The 16,645-nt window shown below is 32.9% G+C and overlaps 1 protein-coding gene across 8 annotated transcripts; it reads right to left on the bottom strand.

The window, feature by feature from the left end:
- Nucleotides 1-2,002: 2,002 nt before the first annotated feature.
- Nucleotides 2,003-11,706, bottom strand: LOC107848454 (B3 domain-containing protein REM5). Of its 8 annotated transcripts, none has more exons than XM_047408690.1 (12): nt 11,657-11,706; nt 10,018-10,408; nt 8,239-8,369; nt 7,836-8,064; nt 5,835-5,909; nt 5,678-5,730; nt 4,780-4,929; nt 4,365-4,593; nt 3,448-3,522; nt 3,222-3,355; nt 2,907-3,138; nt 2,003-2,462 (listed from the first exon to the last, which is right to left on the bottom strand). In XM_047408690.1, exons 2-12 carry the CDS (start codon nt 10,217-10,219, stop codon nt 2,443-2,445), a joined length of 1,530 nt encoding a protein of 509 aa, XP_047264646.1. In that variant the 5' UTR covers nt 10,220-10,408; nt 11,657-11,706; the 3' UTR covers nt 2,003-2,442. The 8 variants fall into 8 exon arrangements, with proteins under 8 accessions (XP_047264646.1, XP_016548710.2, XP_016548739.2 ...); XM_016693224.2 differs by having other exon boundaries at nt 11,337-11,667; XM_016693253.2 differs by lacking the exon at nt 11,657-11,706 and adding an exon at nt 11,337-11,641 and having other exon boundaries at nt 2,907-3,063.
- Nucleotides 11,707-16,645: the final 4,939 nt, after the last annotated feature.

Raw genomic sequence — 16,645 nt, 5'->3', positions numbered from 1 at the left:
TATATTAAACAAAGTTCACATATAGTAGTTTTGAGGATACACAGCTTGGTCACTGAGGACACGACAATACTATTTTCTACCCGATAAAAGGATAGGCAGTTAGAGTGTGTTTTCATTTTTCTCATGTTCGATTGATCAAAAAATTTGTCTGAATTAACATATAAATACTTTTAGGATAATTTTTTTATTTACCTACCAAACACAAGAAAAAAGTAAGAAAAGTGTTTTGTTTACTTATATTCTCCAAGAAAATATTTTTTCCTTCCTACCAAACACACCCTTACTAAAATTTCAACAAAGATTACATTTTGAACTCATAAATCTTAACCGCAAGAAACAAGAACATTTATGAAGGGAACTCCTTTTTATATTGGTTACCTACACACTCCATCAAAAAAGTTTGATTAAAATTGTGTTTTACTAAATTATTTGTATAAATAATGTTTAGAATTATAAATTTAATTACTATTCCTTTCGTTCATTTTTATTTGTCATTTTTTGCTTTTTGAAAATCAAACTGCATAATCATTGACTAATACTTTAAGATATATTTTTTTATTATATTGATATGAGAAGGATTGCAACTTATACTATTTTGTATTTTTAACATCTAAATTTTCAATTTAAAATATTTAATTAATCCTCTTCGATTTAGCTTTAAAATTTAGTCAAGTTAACATTAGTAAAACGAAATGCAACAAGTAAAAATGAGTTGGGGAAGTGCTACTTTATATAGTTACTTAATACTTGGAATATTATAAAGAAAAAAGTATTGCCTCTATTTCAAAATTGATTGATATTATTTTGACTTGCCACAGAGTTTAAGATAATAAAGAAATTTTTGAATCTTGTAGCCTTACATTAAAAATATGTAAATTGTATCAAAATATCCTTCAATCTTAAGATTGTAAACTTATCATATGAAAAGTTAAAATTAAAGAGTTGCTAAATTAAAATTAAAGAGTTGCTAAAGAGCGAAAAGAACATTCTTTTCTAAACGGATTACAAGAAAAATAAGTCACTTGAAATGGGGAGGGCAACAAAATTTACGGAAAGAGATAAATAATTAAAATATTTATTTTTAATACAACACTATGATTCTATCAAAGAAAAACATTGTACTCCCTGGCTAATTTTACTTTTTTATTTTAATAAAAATATCAATGAATAATTATTCATTTATTTTCATTTATTCTTGCTACTAAATATTACTCATTATGCAATGTACTTTTCAAAACATTAAATTTATTATATTCAGATGATGTTATAGTAAAATTATTCTATGATTTATTATTAAGATGTATGTTAAGTTAATAACGAACAAGTAAAAATAGACTGAGAAAGTAACAATAAAATGAAAATATTTATTCGTTCCGTCTATTTATAGTTGTTTATTATACTAAAATAGATATTCAATATTTTTTGTTAAATTTGAAAAAACAAGGGAAATCTACATAGTTGCCCACAAGGAGCAACTATGTATTGTGGGTAACTACCTAGATTTCCCTTCGGAAAAGGGGTATATTTGAATCCTTTAAAAGAATAGAGAAATATTTGACCTACATAACTAGGCACAAACTTAACTAATAAACAAAAATAAAGGGATATATTTTACCCTTTTCCATCATATTTTTACTCCATCCAAACCTTTTAGCTAGTTGCTTTTGGTTATTTATTTTATGTGTGTTGGCTCTTCTGTATCATATTTGTTGTCTTCCTTAGTAATATGGCTGCTGCAGCAGATCGAATATCCGAATTACCAGAGCCAATTTTACAGTACATCTTGGCTTCTTTACAAAGATGTTGCACCTTTGAGTACATTGTCCAAGACTTGGAACAATGCATGTAAATCACCCTCCTCTTTAAACTTTGGTGATTATTTTTTCTGTTTTGTCATTTAAAGATATAGCAATGCTGGTTGATGTTGTGCATCAAACGTTAACAAAGTCGACGAAAGTTGAAGATGGAAATACTGTAGTGTTGTCTTCCGTTACCATGTTCGTTATGGAAATCTCCTGAAATATACAATTACTGGATTGATACACTCGTAGTTTGTAACATCAAAGAACTTGACCTAGCAATAAAATCCCGTTACAAATTGCCAGAGGCGATCTTTAATGCGAAAGACCTACATGTGTTGAAGGTGAATGGATTTAACATTGAATTGCCTTCTAATACTATGACAAAGTTTGACCTACTTTGTTTACACACATTGACAACTCTGAAGATTTCAAGTTCTGATAAGGTTGTAATGTGATTGCTGTTGAATTAGACACTCCTAATTTCATAAGGTTGTCTTACAACTATCATTCGTTGCCAACACTGCAACTGAAAGCTTCACCTTCATTGGAAACAAAAATATGCCTTGTCGTCTCAGTGATGGATACCATAAGCTCACAAAATTTCTGATAACTTCAATCATTCCCAGTATGCTTGACTTCCTTAATTCCCAGTATATTTACCTACAATTGTTCAAAAAAACATAACCTCAGTTCTGTATCTAAATTTTGGAAGATGAGTTGTATAAAACATTATAGGAATCTTACATAAACAAGTACTTAAATTTGGCCTCAACTGGCAAGTAAACACTTCAACTTTGAGAGTGCACTACTAGACACCTCAATTTGGTCTCAACTGGAAACTAAACACTCCAACTCGTCTCAACTATGTCTCGTAGATATCCAAAGCTGACATGACACATAAATTTTGGAGGTGTTTAGATGATAATTTTGTAAGGTGGCGTGTTCAATTAACACAATAGAGACAAGTTAAGTTGTCTACATGAGCATACTCAAAATTGGAGTGTTTACTTGTCAGTTGAGGCCAAGTCTGAGTGTTTGTTTATGTATTATGCCAACATCAGAGTATGGTCATGCAACGAAAAGAAGATTAAAGAAAATACTTACAGTGGAAATGCACTATAGGTACTGTGTCATTGTTGGTGAGTTCAAACTTGTAAGTATCTCCTACTTGAACACCATTTGCTAGTCTGAACTGCGGCCATCCCCTTTTAATTCCAAAGTGAGTATTGCCAATTCTCCCTAGACACACTGACCATAATCTCTGTTTTTCATCCACGAGAATCAACTCACATTTATTCAGAAAGCCATTTGATTTTGCAAAAGCCATTGGAAGATACTGCTCAAATTTATCCCAATATATGCATATATCAATACCGCATTATCACAAAACAAGTAAAAAATTGTTAAAATCACTCGTACCAAAACAGGAAATCTGAGAGTGTAAGGTTGAACAGTAGATATAAAATGAGGGTTGGCATCAGCAGATGTTGAAGCAGCTATTTGTGATTCAGGAGTAGTCACGTCCGAAGTCTTAAGCCTAACGTCTGTTATTGCTTTAAAGTAACCAAGAAAAAGAAAAACAAAGAAACACTACAATCAGAAATGGAACGAAAAGGCACAACTATAAAGTCTTTTCTCTTCACACCTTTATCCGGCCTTCTTTCAGCATCCAATTTTTTCTTCTTTACTTCAGGCTGGAGGGATGGACTTCCTCTCAAATCTAGTTTTAAAACCAAAACAAAAACATTAAATTCAAGTAGAAAGGAACTGTTATTTGTTGGGCATATACTTTTTTTTTTTTTGGTTAACAGAGGAATTTGCTGGGCATATACAACTAGTATCTTTTCTGATATTACTCAATGAAGTGATTAATAGCAAGATACTTTTGCAGAGCTACCCAGAGTACATTGCTTCTAAGAAATATCCTTCTTCCACACTCTTCAAAACGAAAAGTCTCTAGAATGTAGACTTTTGTCCTCAATTGAACCAGGGAAATGGGGCATTTCTAGGACAACATAAGAATTTGAGATATATGTAAGATAAAGTAGTAAAATCCACAGCAGAATGCTATGCCAAAGAAGCAGAGGATAATGTAAAACCACGGCAACAAAAGGGAATCGATCAGCAGTGTCAGAATCTTAAAGCTAAAAAAAAAAAAAGGCAAATGCAGATATATGTTGAAAAGAATATCAATCAAGATCAGATAACAGAACATGGATAGACACAAAAACTCGGAGGAGCAGTGACTAAGACAAAGTAAGTAAATGAAGCACACGCACAAATAGATGGTAGGTAATACGGGTTCTACTTTGAATGTTCCAAATCTATCATATACAATTACCCCTATTCCTCCAATTGTTGTGAACAATGGATATCGACTCTAATGTGTGTTTAGTAATTATAATTCAGACCATAGAAATCGCATACCTGCAAAAGTTAATAACTAGATAGGATCCTTGTAATCATAAAGTCATCCCCCCGTAATTAATTTAAAGTAGGACATATTTAAAGAGTAGAAAACATGATGGAATTTTAAGACAAGGGTTTAGACGAGGAACTTGCCATGAAATCTAAATATAGGTGTTTCTCCATTGGAAACTATCTCAAACAGTAAGTGATCTCCTTCCTTTAAGCAATTCGTAATGCAGAATTCATGCCAACCACTTCCAATGAAGGTGGCTTTGCCGCTTGTGTACACACCAAATGTCCATGACTGTTGCTCGTCCCTTACAATTATCATACATTTCCTGTCGTTGAGTCCGTTTTCTTGTGCAAATTGTTTAGGAATACACTGAAACAGTTTATAACCAGTTGCAAGTAAACAATCAATATGTATTTGTGTTCTAAACTTCCAAATTATCGAAAAGATGTGCAGGAAATGAGTTCAGCTTTTTTTCCTTTTTCTTTTACTAGTATCTTTTTTCCTTTTTTTTTTATTCAACGTAATGGTAAACGTATAATGTACTTGTGAACTTACCAGACAATACTTTGAAAGGCTATAAGGTCTAATAGTACAAATGAAATGAGAGTAACTGAGATGCATGTCCATATAACCAGCTTCTACATTGGGTAAAGCCTTGCCTGATGTCTTGATGTTGAGCCTTGGTTTTCCTGTTGAATTTGTTAGCTAAACAAAGTCATGTCAAAAAAAGAATACAAAGATAAAAATTTGGCCACTCGGCCAAAAATATTTATAGTCGCTAGTCTTAATACATATATTATACATCTGTTGGCTATTTTTTCAGGGGCAAACAACTATTGAAGTTAATTTCTCAAAAGTAAAACTTCACCAACAAAATTACTAAAATAATAGCTTCAATGAGATAGAGCATGTCTTGAAAGGCTATCTTTCAGCTAAATGCAATTTTTGCATAACCTATGGAGTTGGATACTATCTCCAATAGTAATACCATCACATCAAATAGGATGAGGGAGCAGTGTTTTCAAATTGACTAGCACTGGGTAGTGCTTACAATTGATTAAAAGTCAACTACTTAAGGCGTTATTTTTTTATACATGCCATTTAGCCTTCTAATGTCAAGGCCTCAATGGGTGTGGTGTCGTGATTGAGATCCCTCCAACCTTAATCAGAAGATATCTAGGATTTGAGTGATTTTGGAATGGAAAAACATTGGTAGGAAGCACTTCTGTAAGCCTTTTGATTTTACAAATGACATTGGAAGATACTGCTCAAATTTATCCCAATATATGTATATATCAATACAGCATTATCACAAAAAAAGTAAAGAATTGTAAGCTAAGGTTGCTGTTACATTTGTTAGAATCACTGTTAACAAAACAAAAAATATGAGGGTGTAAGGTTTAATAGTAGATATAAAATGAGAGTTGGCATCAGCAGATGTTGAAGCAGTTACTTGTGATTTCGGTGTAGTCACGTCTGAGGTCTTAAGCCTATCATCTGTTATTGCTTTAGAGTAACCAAGAAAAGAAGAAAGAAGAAACATTACAATCAGAAATGGAACGAAAAAACACGGGATATTTGAAACAAGTAGAAAGGTTTTTTCTCCAAACCTTTATCTGACATTCTTTCAGCATCCAAATTTTTCTTCTTTACTTCAGCCTGGAGGGATGGACTTCCTCTCAAATCTAGTTTTATTGATTGAAACAACAATGTCAGAACTGAAACTGAAGATGAATTTAAAACCAAAATAAAAAACATTAAGTTCAAGTACGAAGGTGTTAAAATTGATCTTGGGCCTAACTCACACCCCAAAAGCTAGCTCGTGAGGGGAGGATTGCCCAAGACTATATAAGGAGACCAAGGACATTTTAACCCACCGATGTGGGATTCCAACACCCCGCACGCCCAGGGCTGGACATCTGGAGCATGGACAATATAAGACGGGGGGCCCAACATCGGAAATAATGAACTGGGTGGGCCTGGCTCTGATACCACGTTAAAATTGGTCTTGGGCCTAACTCACACCCCAAAAGCTAGCTCATGCGGGAAGGATTGCCCAAGACCATATAAGGAGACCAATTTTAACATGGTATCAGAGCAGGGCCCATTCTTACCCAATGTTGGGCCCCCGAATTGAGATGTCGGGGAGATTGTCCACGCCCAGTTGAGGTCTGAGCCCCAATTGAGGATTGAGGTCTGGGCGTGAGGTGGGGTGTTAAAAAGATTGAAAAGAAAGTTCCACGTTAGTGGTTAATGAAATGGGTGGTCTCTTTATAAGTCTTGGGCAATTCTCCTGCTCATGAGCTAGCTTTTGGGGTGTGAGTTAGGCCCAAGACCAATTTTAACAGAAGGAACTGTTATCCGGGCAACAAGTTACTCAGACTCAGGTGCAGATCTAAAGGTTGGATCCTTCATGATCTAAATTTTAAGATCCAAGGGTATAGACACGGATCTGGGGATTTAGCTAAAAATAATTCTAATATCTAAAAATAGAGTATATGTCTAAATAATGAGACATTAGGTGAAAAATTTAAAAGGTATTCCAGGGAGAAAATTGAGGAGATTCCGTTTCTCAATGCCACCTTAGCTTTTATTTTGATTACATAAATCATTGTATTTGTCCCGAATTTCTCCGTCAATTTTGGTCAAAGTACCCAAAATTGGTATATCAAACCTGGTACGGATCCCACACCCACGCTATGTCGACACCAGTGCGGTCCCGAAAGTGATCTTCGAGCAACTTAGGTTGGCCATATATAACTAGTAGCTTTTCTAATATTACTCGATGAAATGATTAATAGCCAGATACATTTGAAGAGCTACCCAGAGTAGCTCAAAGGGATTTATACCAGAATCAAAAGCTTCTCACACTAGCATTGATTTTCTAAAGACAAAAGTAGTGCGATATTATTTACTTGTACATTGCTTCTAAGAAAAATATTTCCTTTACACTCTTCAAAATGATAAGTCTCTAGAATGTAAGACTTTGTCCTCAATTCAACCACGGGAATTGGGCATGCATTTGTAGAACAACATAAGAATTTGAAAAATATATAAGACAAAAGTAATGAGATTCACAGCAGAATATATATGGCAACAAAATGGAAGCAATTAATAGTGGCAGAATCCTAAAGCTAAAGAAAAAGCAAATGCAGATCTACATCGAAAAGAATATCAATCAATGTCATTCAACAAAACATGGATAGACTCAAGAACTCAGAGGAGCAGTGACAAAGACAAAGTAAGTAGATGAAGGCACACACAAAAAGATGGTAGGTGACTCTCCAAAGCAACAAGAGGTAATATGGATGCTAATTTATATGTGGGACGTCTGTGTCTACTTGTTCAACTTTATGATAGTTTAAGTGCCTACTTGTGGACACCGAAGTACAAGGGCATGATGCCAACTGAAGCCAAGTTGAAATGCATGTTTAGGTATTATCCCAATTATAATTCAGACTGTACAAATCGAGAACCTGCAAAAGTTAATAACTAGATAGGATCCTTGCAAATCATAAAGTCATCCCACTTAATTAATTTAAAGTAGGATACACTTAAACAGTAGAAAACAGGATGAAATTTTAAAACACGGGCTTTGATGTGAAACTTGCCATGAAATCTGAATATCGGTGTTTCTCCATTGGAAACTATCTCAAACATTAAGCAATCTCCTTCCTTTAAGCACTTCGTAATGCAGAATTCATGCCATCCACTTCCAATGCAAGTGTTATTGCCATTTGTATACACACTAAACGTCCATGTCTGTTGCTCGTCCCTCATAATCATCATACATTTCCTGTCATGGAGTCTGTTTTCTTGTGCAAATTTCTTTGGAATACACTGAAACAGTAGCCAAATAAGCAATCACTATGCATCTTTGTTTTAGACATTCAAATTATAAAAGAAATAATTGTTCTCATAAACTTATGCAGGAAATGAGTTCATCTTTTTTTGTGTTCGTTCTTTGTTTTTGTGCAGCGTAATTGTTAAAGTACAATGTACTTGTGAACTTACCAGAAAGTGTGCTGAAAGGCAATATGGTCTAATAGTACAAATGAAATGAGAGTGACTGAGATTCATGTGCTTAGCAGCTTCTACATTGGAGAAAGCCTTGCCTGATGTCTTGATCTTGGGCTTTGGTTTTCCTGTTGCATTGGTTACGTACACACAGTCAAAAGAAGAATCTATTCAACTTTTCAAATAGTAATACCATCACATAAAATAGGACAAAGGGAGTACTATTTTCATATTGTCTAGTACTAGGTAGTGTTTACAGAGGAAGTACATGCTTATGATTTTGAATTATACATTGTTGCATGATAATACGGGGACGCATGAGCAACAATCATTAGAGCAGTGTGCTTGGATTTGAATTTGGATTCATCTATGGACAATAAAATCCAACTTGGATCTTGAAGGAAAATGAAGACAAGGAATGCCCTTCTTTTCTAGATCCTGCCACATATTATATTAAAGCTACACTTCATGCATTACGTAGTGTTTGTCTTCAAGATTTTTGAAATAACAGTAATGAAGATGAAACTCTACTTAGAACAAGGAGAAGTACCTAATCAGTTCATGGAGACCTTTGGAGCGCTCGTGTGAAACTAATGAGTTTTGAGATCTACCAAGAAACCATATTCGGTTTTCACAGTAACTGTAATTCTTTAAATGAAAAAAAAAAAAGCAAATAAACATTATTTTTTAGCAGCCTTTCTATCCCACGAATGCAGTGGGGTAAGGTCTGCAAACACCCCAAACCCATACCCCACTTGTGGAACTGTTCTAGGTATGATGTTGTTGTTTTATTGTTTTCAGAAACAGTCTTCCTTCATGGCACTCAAAAGAAAAATGAAACGAAGGCATGGCAGTAGACGGAAAAGTAACAATCCAAAATAGAATGCTATGCCAAATAAAGAGGAACCGGGGCAACCAGTTGCAGAACATTTTGTGGCTGTGGTTCTGTTAACAGAACATGCATAGACTTATAAAATTCGGAGGAGCAGTGACTAAGGCCAAGTAAATGTAAATGAAGCACACACAAAAGATAAGACTACTCAGTGAGGAACCGTATATGTTAGGACTTCAAAAAAGATATAGTATGGGAGAGGATGCAAGATCGGAGTTCAATGATAATTACAAGTAGCAAAGGATAAAATGAAGAGTATGTCGATCAAAGAAAATGATATGAAATACATATAGAGATATTACTTTACGCCACAATTTCCTTTTTCTATTAAGCAAAAAATGTATAGGTATGTAGACTGTAGTACACACTTTAGACAACCAAACCAAAGGAAAAAAGATCCATCTGATACAAATATTTGTAAATAACACACGTAACAGTAGCAGTAACTTACTATAACTATTAAGGGCTTGATAAAAGTTCATCCAAAGTCTGACGACTCGATGCTGCGCCTCGGTTTTTCTGTTACATCATCAGTAACTTGAATTTCTTAAAGGGACTAAATGGTACATCGATGATGAAGACTAATATAGACAACACCAACTTTCTGGGTATTGAGGCGTAACTGTTTGTATCTTCAAGAAATTAAATATGAAAAATTGCACTCAAAACAAGTAGCAGCATTTAAATATCCACCAAAGTTTTTTGGCTGATTACTTCTTGCACAACTCATTACTTCTTGTCAATACGTACCAAGTATTTTTCAACTTCCTTTCCTTCATATTAATTTACTTCATAGTAAATGAATTTATCACTTATCTAGTTTTTTGTATTATAAAAGAAGTTTAGAACCGGAATAGATCACAAATAGGATTATGTAAATTCACCTTTGAATTCAAAATCCTTGGAAATCTCTTCAACAATATGAGCTTCTTCTTCGTGCTCTTCTTCCTCGTCTTCTTCCTCTTCGCCGTCCTCTTCTTCCTCGTGTTCTTCTTCTACATCTTTCCCTTCTTCTTGCCGCAAATACTCTGCATATTCTCTCTCACAATGAGTTGAATCAAAGATGGTGATAACCTCAAACTTCATGTCTCCGTCATGTCTAAAAATCAACAAATCTCCTAACTGCAAACCATGCTCCTTAGCGAACTTTTTCCAGCCATCTTCAAATCGACGGCCGTTCACTTTCACCAGCCACTCTTTGCCACCCCTTTTTAGTAGTGCATGTTCAATGTGTTCATGTCCCTTCAAATACTTCAAGAAACCTATAGGAACATTCTGCAATACAACAATATGTATAATCAGAATAACCTTGTCCCAATATGATATCGTCCTTTCTAATTAGCCAGAAATTCTAAAATGGGATTCAAAAGACAGTACACCAAAAAGATTAGATCTTTTATACAGAGAAGATTCAAAAGGTTCTACACATATATTATACGGAGTACACAATAGTAACTACGTCTCAGTCCAAATTGTTAAGAGTCACACATCAGAAACGGGATGGTCAATTGACCTCCTTATATGGACTTGGACAACCCTCGCCCCACCACACCTCCCCAGCTCCACCTCATTCAACCCCAGTCATTTTTTAGTTTTTCTTACCCCCACCCAACAAGCCCACCTACATCCACCACCCCACCTACCCCCAACCTTCCCCTCCTCCACCACAATACACATCACTCTACCCCTAACCCCACCCCACCCCACCCCCAACCTTCCCCTCCCCCACTACAATACACATCAAACTACCCCTAACCCCCCACCCCACCCAACCTTCCCCTCCCCCACTAAAACACACATCACTCTACCCTACCCATTCTCATTATTCTGTGTTACATATTTACAAATTATTTTAGGATAATAATTTTTACTCGCGTACCGAACACAAAGAAAATAAGTAAGAAACAAGTTATTTTCCTCTAAATACATTTTATATTGAACACACCCTCAGATTATGCTTTTGATCTTTAGTATACATGTCTCTTTTCAATGATGAACTACTACCAGGCCATCCCTTTCCAACTTCCAAGTTTCAGTAATGTGAAAAACTTACAAAAAATTCAAGAAAGAATACATTTTGAACTCATAATAGTAAATTCCAACAACCAAGAACTTCAAATCTGAATCCTTCAAAGTCTACATTACACATACAGCATACAAACTAAAGGAAAACAAAAAACATGAAAAGTGTTACCATACTTACAATTCCATTCTTGAACCCTGGCAAAATAGGCTTAAAAAAATGAGGTTTTCTTGGAGGAATTTTCATGATGCAACTTTAGTGTAGAGAAAAAATAGGTTTTTTGGTGTTACCCATTAGATATATAAATGAAAAAAATACAGAGAAGCATTCAATGGAAATTGTACAGAATCTTGAAAAGTTAACAAACGGAATGAAAAGCAGAAACTTTTCATGTCATAGAAACTAGTAAACCAATATTACTATGATTCTATGAAAAGATCAGTCTGATGATTATGAAAAGCAACAAAGAAATAAAATCAGATGGTGTGAGAAAAAGGTACCTCTCAAACTTAAAAAGGCCACAGTGATGGTTATATCATTTTATTGTATGAGGTGGAGTGTAGGCATGTTAAAAAGGTTTATATTCAGAAGATTAAAGTGGCGGAGATGAGAATGCTTCAGTGTATATGTGGGTGTATTAGGAAAGATATAATTAAAAGCCAAAGTTATACAGAGTGATGGTTAGATCGATTTTGTTGTATGAGGCGAAGTATTGGCCTGTTAAAAAGGTCCATATTTAAAAGATTAAAGTGACGGAGATGAGAATGCTTTGAGGTTGAGATGGTTTTGATCATGTGGTGAGGAGGAGCACAAATGCCCTAGTGCGAGGGTGAGAGGTTGGTTACGGATGGTTTCAAGTGAGATAAAGGGTGCAGGGATTCGAACCCAAGATAGGAGACAAGAAAGTTACATCTAAAGCCAGAGCACCCAGTCATGTTTTTGTTCTCTGGGTGCTTTTTTATATATTATATCATTTTTTCACTGTTTCTTATGTAATTATACTTATTCTACGCCGAGTTTAATGGGTGCCAAAGCACCCAAAAAAAGCAAGTGGGTTCGCCCATACATGAAGCAAGTTTTAACTTATCGAAGACATGATCCTGGATAGGAAGTTGTGGAGGAGGCGAATTAGAGTAGAAGGTTAGGCTGAGTTAGGATGCTGTATGTTTTAGCGTGTACTTGGGGTATCTTGCTTCTGGTATTATTGAATATGTTAATTTCTAGTGTATCTTATTCCATTATTGTTCCTTATCTTATCTTATATTGCTTTACTTTGAGTCGCGGGTCTATCAAAAACAGTCTCTCTATCTCACATTTAAGGTAGTGGTATGAACTGCGTATGCTTACCCTCTCCAGACCTCATTTGGTGAAAATATACTAGATATGTTGTTGTTGATGATGATGATCAATGAGGGTGTAACTTTACAAGTGCAATCTGAAATTAACATAGTGAAATTTTAATATATTATAGAAGAGTGAGTTGTAGGACAATCAAGGGCAAAATTATCATTTCATAAAAACAAATAGAATATTTATTTTGTATGATATAACTTCATAAGTTAGCTATATGATCAAAATGACAAAATAAGCAAGCATCTTTGTCTAACTCCAAATGTGTCTAATGATGTGACATCTAAGGTGGACACTACATTTTTTTCAAACACAATTTTTTCATAAAATACTTTGTATATTTGTTTTGCCCATTTTTGATTCGAAGGGTTGGAAAACATTATTTTTTAACTTTTTAAACTATTTCAAACCTTAAAGAAAAGTTTGAAATAGTTTAAGAAATTTCAGAGTCGCTACTTGATTTTTGAAAAAATATCAAGAAAAACTAAAAATATTACTTACAAGATTCGAAATAAAAAAAACCTTTTAAGTTTAGAAATTTCTAGTAAGTGGTTCCTATTAATATTTTTGAAAAAATTATTTAGGCACCAAGAGTATCCGCTAACTTGCAGTTATCCGAGTAACAATACAATACATGCAATTAATTGAAATGATACAAGAATATGGAAAAGCCTTTTATTTGAATTTGAAATTTAGAAGAGACTGTTTGGCCATAAGAATTTTTCCCTTTTTTCGGATTTTTTTTCACTTTTTCATTTTTTCGAAAATTGTGGTGTTTGGTCATGAAAATTCGAAAAATTATTTTGGAGTTGGATTGTTTTCACAATTTTCCACTTCCATTTCCAACTTTCATTATTATTACATATAACCCCAATCTTTAAATTTTTACACAAACCCCTCTTATAACTGCAACCAACCACCAAAAAAAAAATATTATTTGTTTTCTATGATACAACATCATTTTTAATTGTTACAGATATTCTAATCTTTTTTTCTTATTGTAACCAAAATTTACTAACGTGAAGTAAAAATAATAAATGACAATTTATGGCGAAAATATATCAACTTTATTTTGAATGAACTATATTATAGAAATATAAGGCCTAGTACATTATGTTATTTTAAAATGAGAAATTTAATATTTTTTTCTTGTCATTCTAATTTTCCATATATGTCATATAACGACTATGATGATTTTAATAAATTATTAAAAAGTGGTCAATAAAGTCCCCTATCAAACAGAACGTAATGATCCATATTGACGATTACCTTATTTTGGTTTTATGAATTTTCAACAGAGACGAGTGTGGTAATTAGCTTAACAAAAGTTTGTTCTCTTTACCAAAAAAAATAAAAAATCAAGGAAAATCAATATCATCAATAAAGAAAAAGCAAAAAATTAGTACTAATCTATTCAGAAATATTTCATCCATAAATTTTTTTTAAAAAGATCAAATTCAATAAAATAATTAATTCAAGTGAAAGTAATTAAAAATTTTCATCAACAAATTTAAGAATATATAAAATATATTTATATCCATCAATCATATTTATCAAAATATATTTACTCTATTTAATCGATTATGGTTAGATAAACTTATTTAGCTCGTGCTTGTGATATTTTTATTCAAATTTTAGAAGAATAACAATCATAATAATTAGTTTGTTGTTAATTATTTTATCAATTGAAGACATATAAATTATTTTTCTTAACATTTGGTTGTATGTTAGCAGGTAAATTAGTAGTTGAGTGATTTTGATAATTTTTAAAAGTTGAAGGCATAAAATCATATTTAAAAAAGTTTTTTCAAAAATCTAAAAAAAAAATTCAAAAAGGCATGGCCAAACACAACTCCAACTTCGACTTTATCTTCAACTCCAACTTTAACTTTGGAAAAAAAATAATTTTTATGGCCAAACGGCTACTAAAAATTATGAACGGTTGGAAGGAGCGGGGTAATAAGTAAAATAAAAAGGGGTCTGATTTGGAGAATTGGGAATCGGATCAAACTTGACTTTAAAATAGGTCTATGTTCTTTTTTAGGTATGTGCTTTTTTTTTTAGGCGGGAAAAGGGTAAAATTTACCTCTACTTTAAAAGATTGATTAAATATATTATTCGTCCTATTTTGAAAATAAATATATCTTTATTATTATACTTTGATGTCAAATTACTCCTTTATTTTAAAAAAATTGGCAAATATACCATTTGTCATATTTTAAGGTTAAATTTATCTTCGATGTCATACTTTGTAATTAAATTTACCTTCATTATTATAAAAATTTTCACATGTGCCCTTTCTTTAATAGAAAAACTCAAATCAATATTAAATACCCCATTTTTTAAAAATAAAACACACTTTAATCTCATCTGTCCGACCCAGCTTGAGCCATACCCTCCCTCAGTTTATGGATCTGCGTCAATGCAGAGCTCATGAAAAATAACATTTAGCAATCAAAATTAAATTGCATCAATGTGGATATTTATCTGGATGATTGAGTTAAGAAGTCTCTTTATGTGTCAATCGTGATATTTCTTCATTCTTATGTCCTTACATACAATTTGGATCTACACAAATTTCATTTGCTCAGATAAAGTATCAACTGATTCTGGAATCTAGATGCACATACAATTGTATATCAAGTTTTGAAATTTAAACATAACTTGAATAAGAGCAGAGCTTTTAATAGATATTTTCTCTAGTTTCATGTTTCTGCATTATCCCATTTAGAGGTGAGCAAAAATTAAATCGAATCAATAAAAATGTTATTGATTTCTACAAACCTATTCAATCTTTTGAAAAATTATAACCTGATAAACTTAAATATTTTCAATTTTCTCTCTGATAAACCGATGACGGGGCTTGCAACGACGACAATTGCATAGTTTGTGGACAGGATGGTAGACTTCTTATTTTGTGAAATTTAGGGCTGCAAGGCATATGTCATGTTAGCTGCTATTGTTTTTATTTTGTGAGCATTTTTTATTGATGTCACATTAGTTGCCAATATTACATGACATTGAAAATTATTGCATCAAATTGATATTTATTTTATGGGCATTTTTTTATCGATTAAATCGAAAAATGAATCGTTAAAGATCAAAAATCAATAAACTGAAAAGCGATAAAAATATTTTATTAATTTATTATTGGTTTAACATATTTAAAAATCGAAAATCTATAAGCAAAACCGATATTACATAAAATCGAACTGAACCGACTGATGCACGCCTTTAATCCTATTCAATATTACTTTTTGTTCATTGGTAAACAACTTACTATTGCTAAGTGTTGAAAGAAGACTGAGGGAGGGGTAAGTTTATTTGTGTATTTTTGTGGTTCGAATTGGGCGGGTTAGATTAGAATGTGTTTTATTTTTTAAAAATGAGTCATTTAATGCTGATTTTATCTTTTCTGTCAAACGAAGAGTACATGTAAAAAGTTTCTTAACAACATGGATAAATATGGCCCAAAGTATGATATCGGAGGTAAATTTGACCTTAAGTATGACGAAAGGTATATTTAGTCAATTTTTCAAAGTAGAAGAGTAAATTTACCCTCAAAGTATGAAAACAAGGGTAAATTTGACCGCAAAGTATAATAAAGATATATTTAATTAATTTTTTAAAGTAGAGGGTAAATTTGACCCTTTTTCCTTCGTTTTAACGGGCTTGATCAATTAACTGAAAATGAGGAGGATCAAAATTGGTTGTCAACACCATGAACTTTATATCATGAATCTCTCAATTAGCATAATTTTTTTTCGTTAAATGTGAGTTTGTGATATGAAGTCATTTCTCAATCAACTTAAACTTATCTGACATATTCCATATGTACTTATATAGTGGGGTTTGAAAAGAGTAAAGTGCACACAGTTCGTACCACTACCATTGGATGAAGTTAGAGAGGTTGTTCCCGATAGATTCTTGGCTTAAGAGAAAAACAATCTAAAATGACATAGGAGTAATAGAATAACAAGAAAGAATAGGTGGCAAAACAATCAGATAATAACACTAATAATAAAGAAAGTTCTTCCTCTTATTTATTTGTTCCGGCAAATATGCCTTACAAAGTATGACAAAACTGTAAGATACATTAGACTTCATATTTGTCTTTCTTGATTTCTTGAATCATTTCA

This window comes from Capsicum annuum, chromosome 1 (genome assembly GCF_002878395.1).
Source record: "Capsicum annuum cultivar UCD-10X-F1 chromosome 1, UCD10Xv1.1, whole genome shotgun sequence".
Taxonomy (NCBI): Eukaryota; Viridiplantae; Streptophyta; class Magnoliopsida; order Solanales; family Solanaceae; genus Capsicum; species Capsicum annuum.
This window is presented reverse-complemented; position numbering and strand designations above follow the sequence as displayed.

Excerpts from the sequence above, each read along its gene's own strand:
- LOC107848454 (XM_016693224.2), bottom strand. The coding sequence starts at position 11,402 with ATGAAAATTCCTCCAAGAAAACCTCATTTTTTTAAGCCTATTTTGCCA. Across the intron at positions 10,409-11,336 it reads CAGGGTTCAAGAATGGAATT|AATGTTCCTATAGGTTTCTT; the intron begins GTAAGTATGGTA and ends GTTGTATTGCAG. Across the intron at positions 3,139-3,221 it reads CTCTCAGATTTCCTGTTTTG|TATCTTCCAATGGCTTTTGC; the intron begins GTACGAGTGATT and ends AAATTTGAGCAG.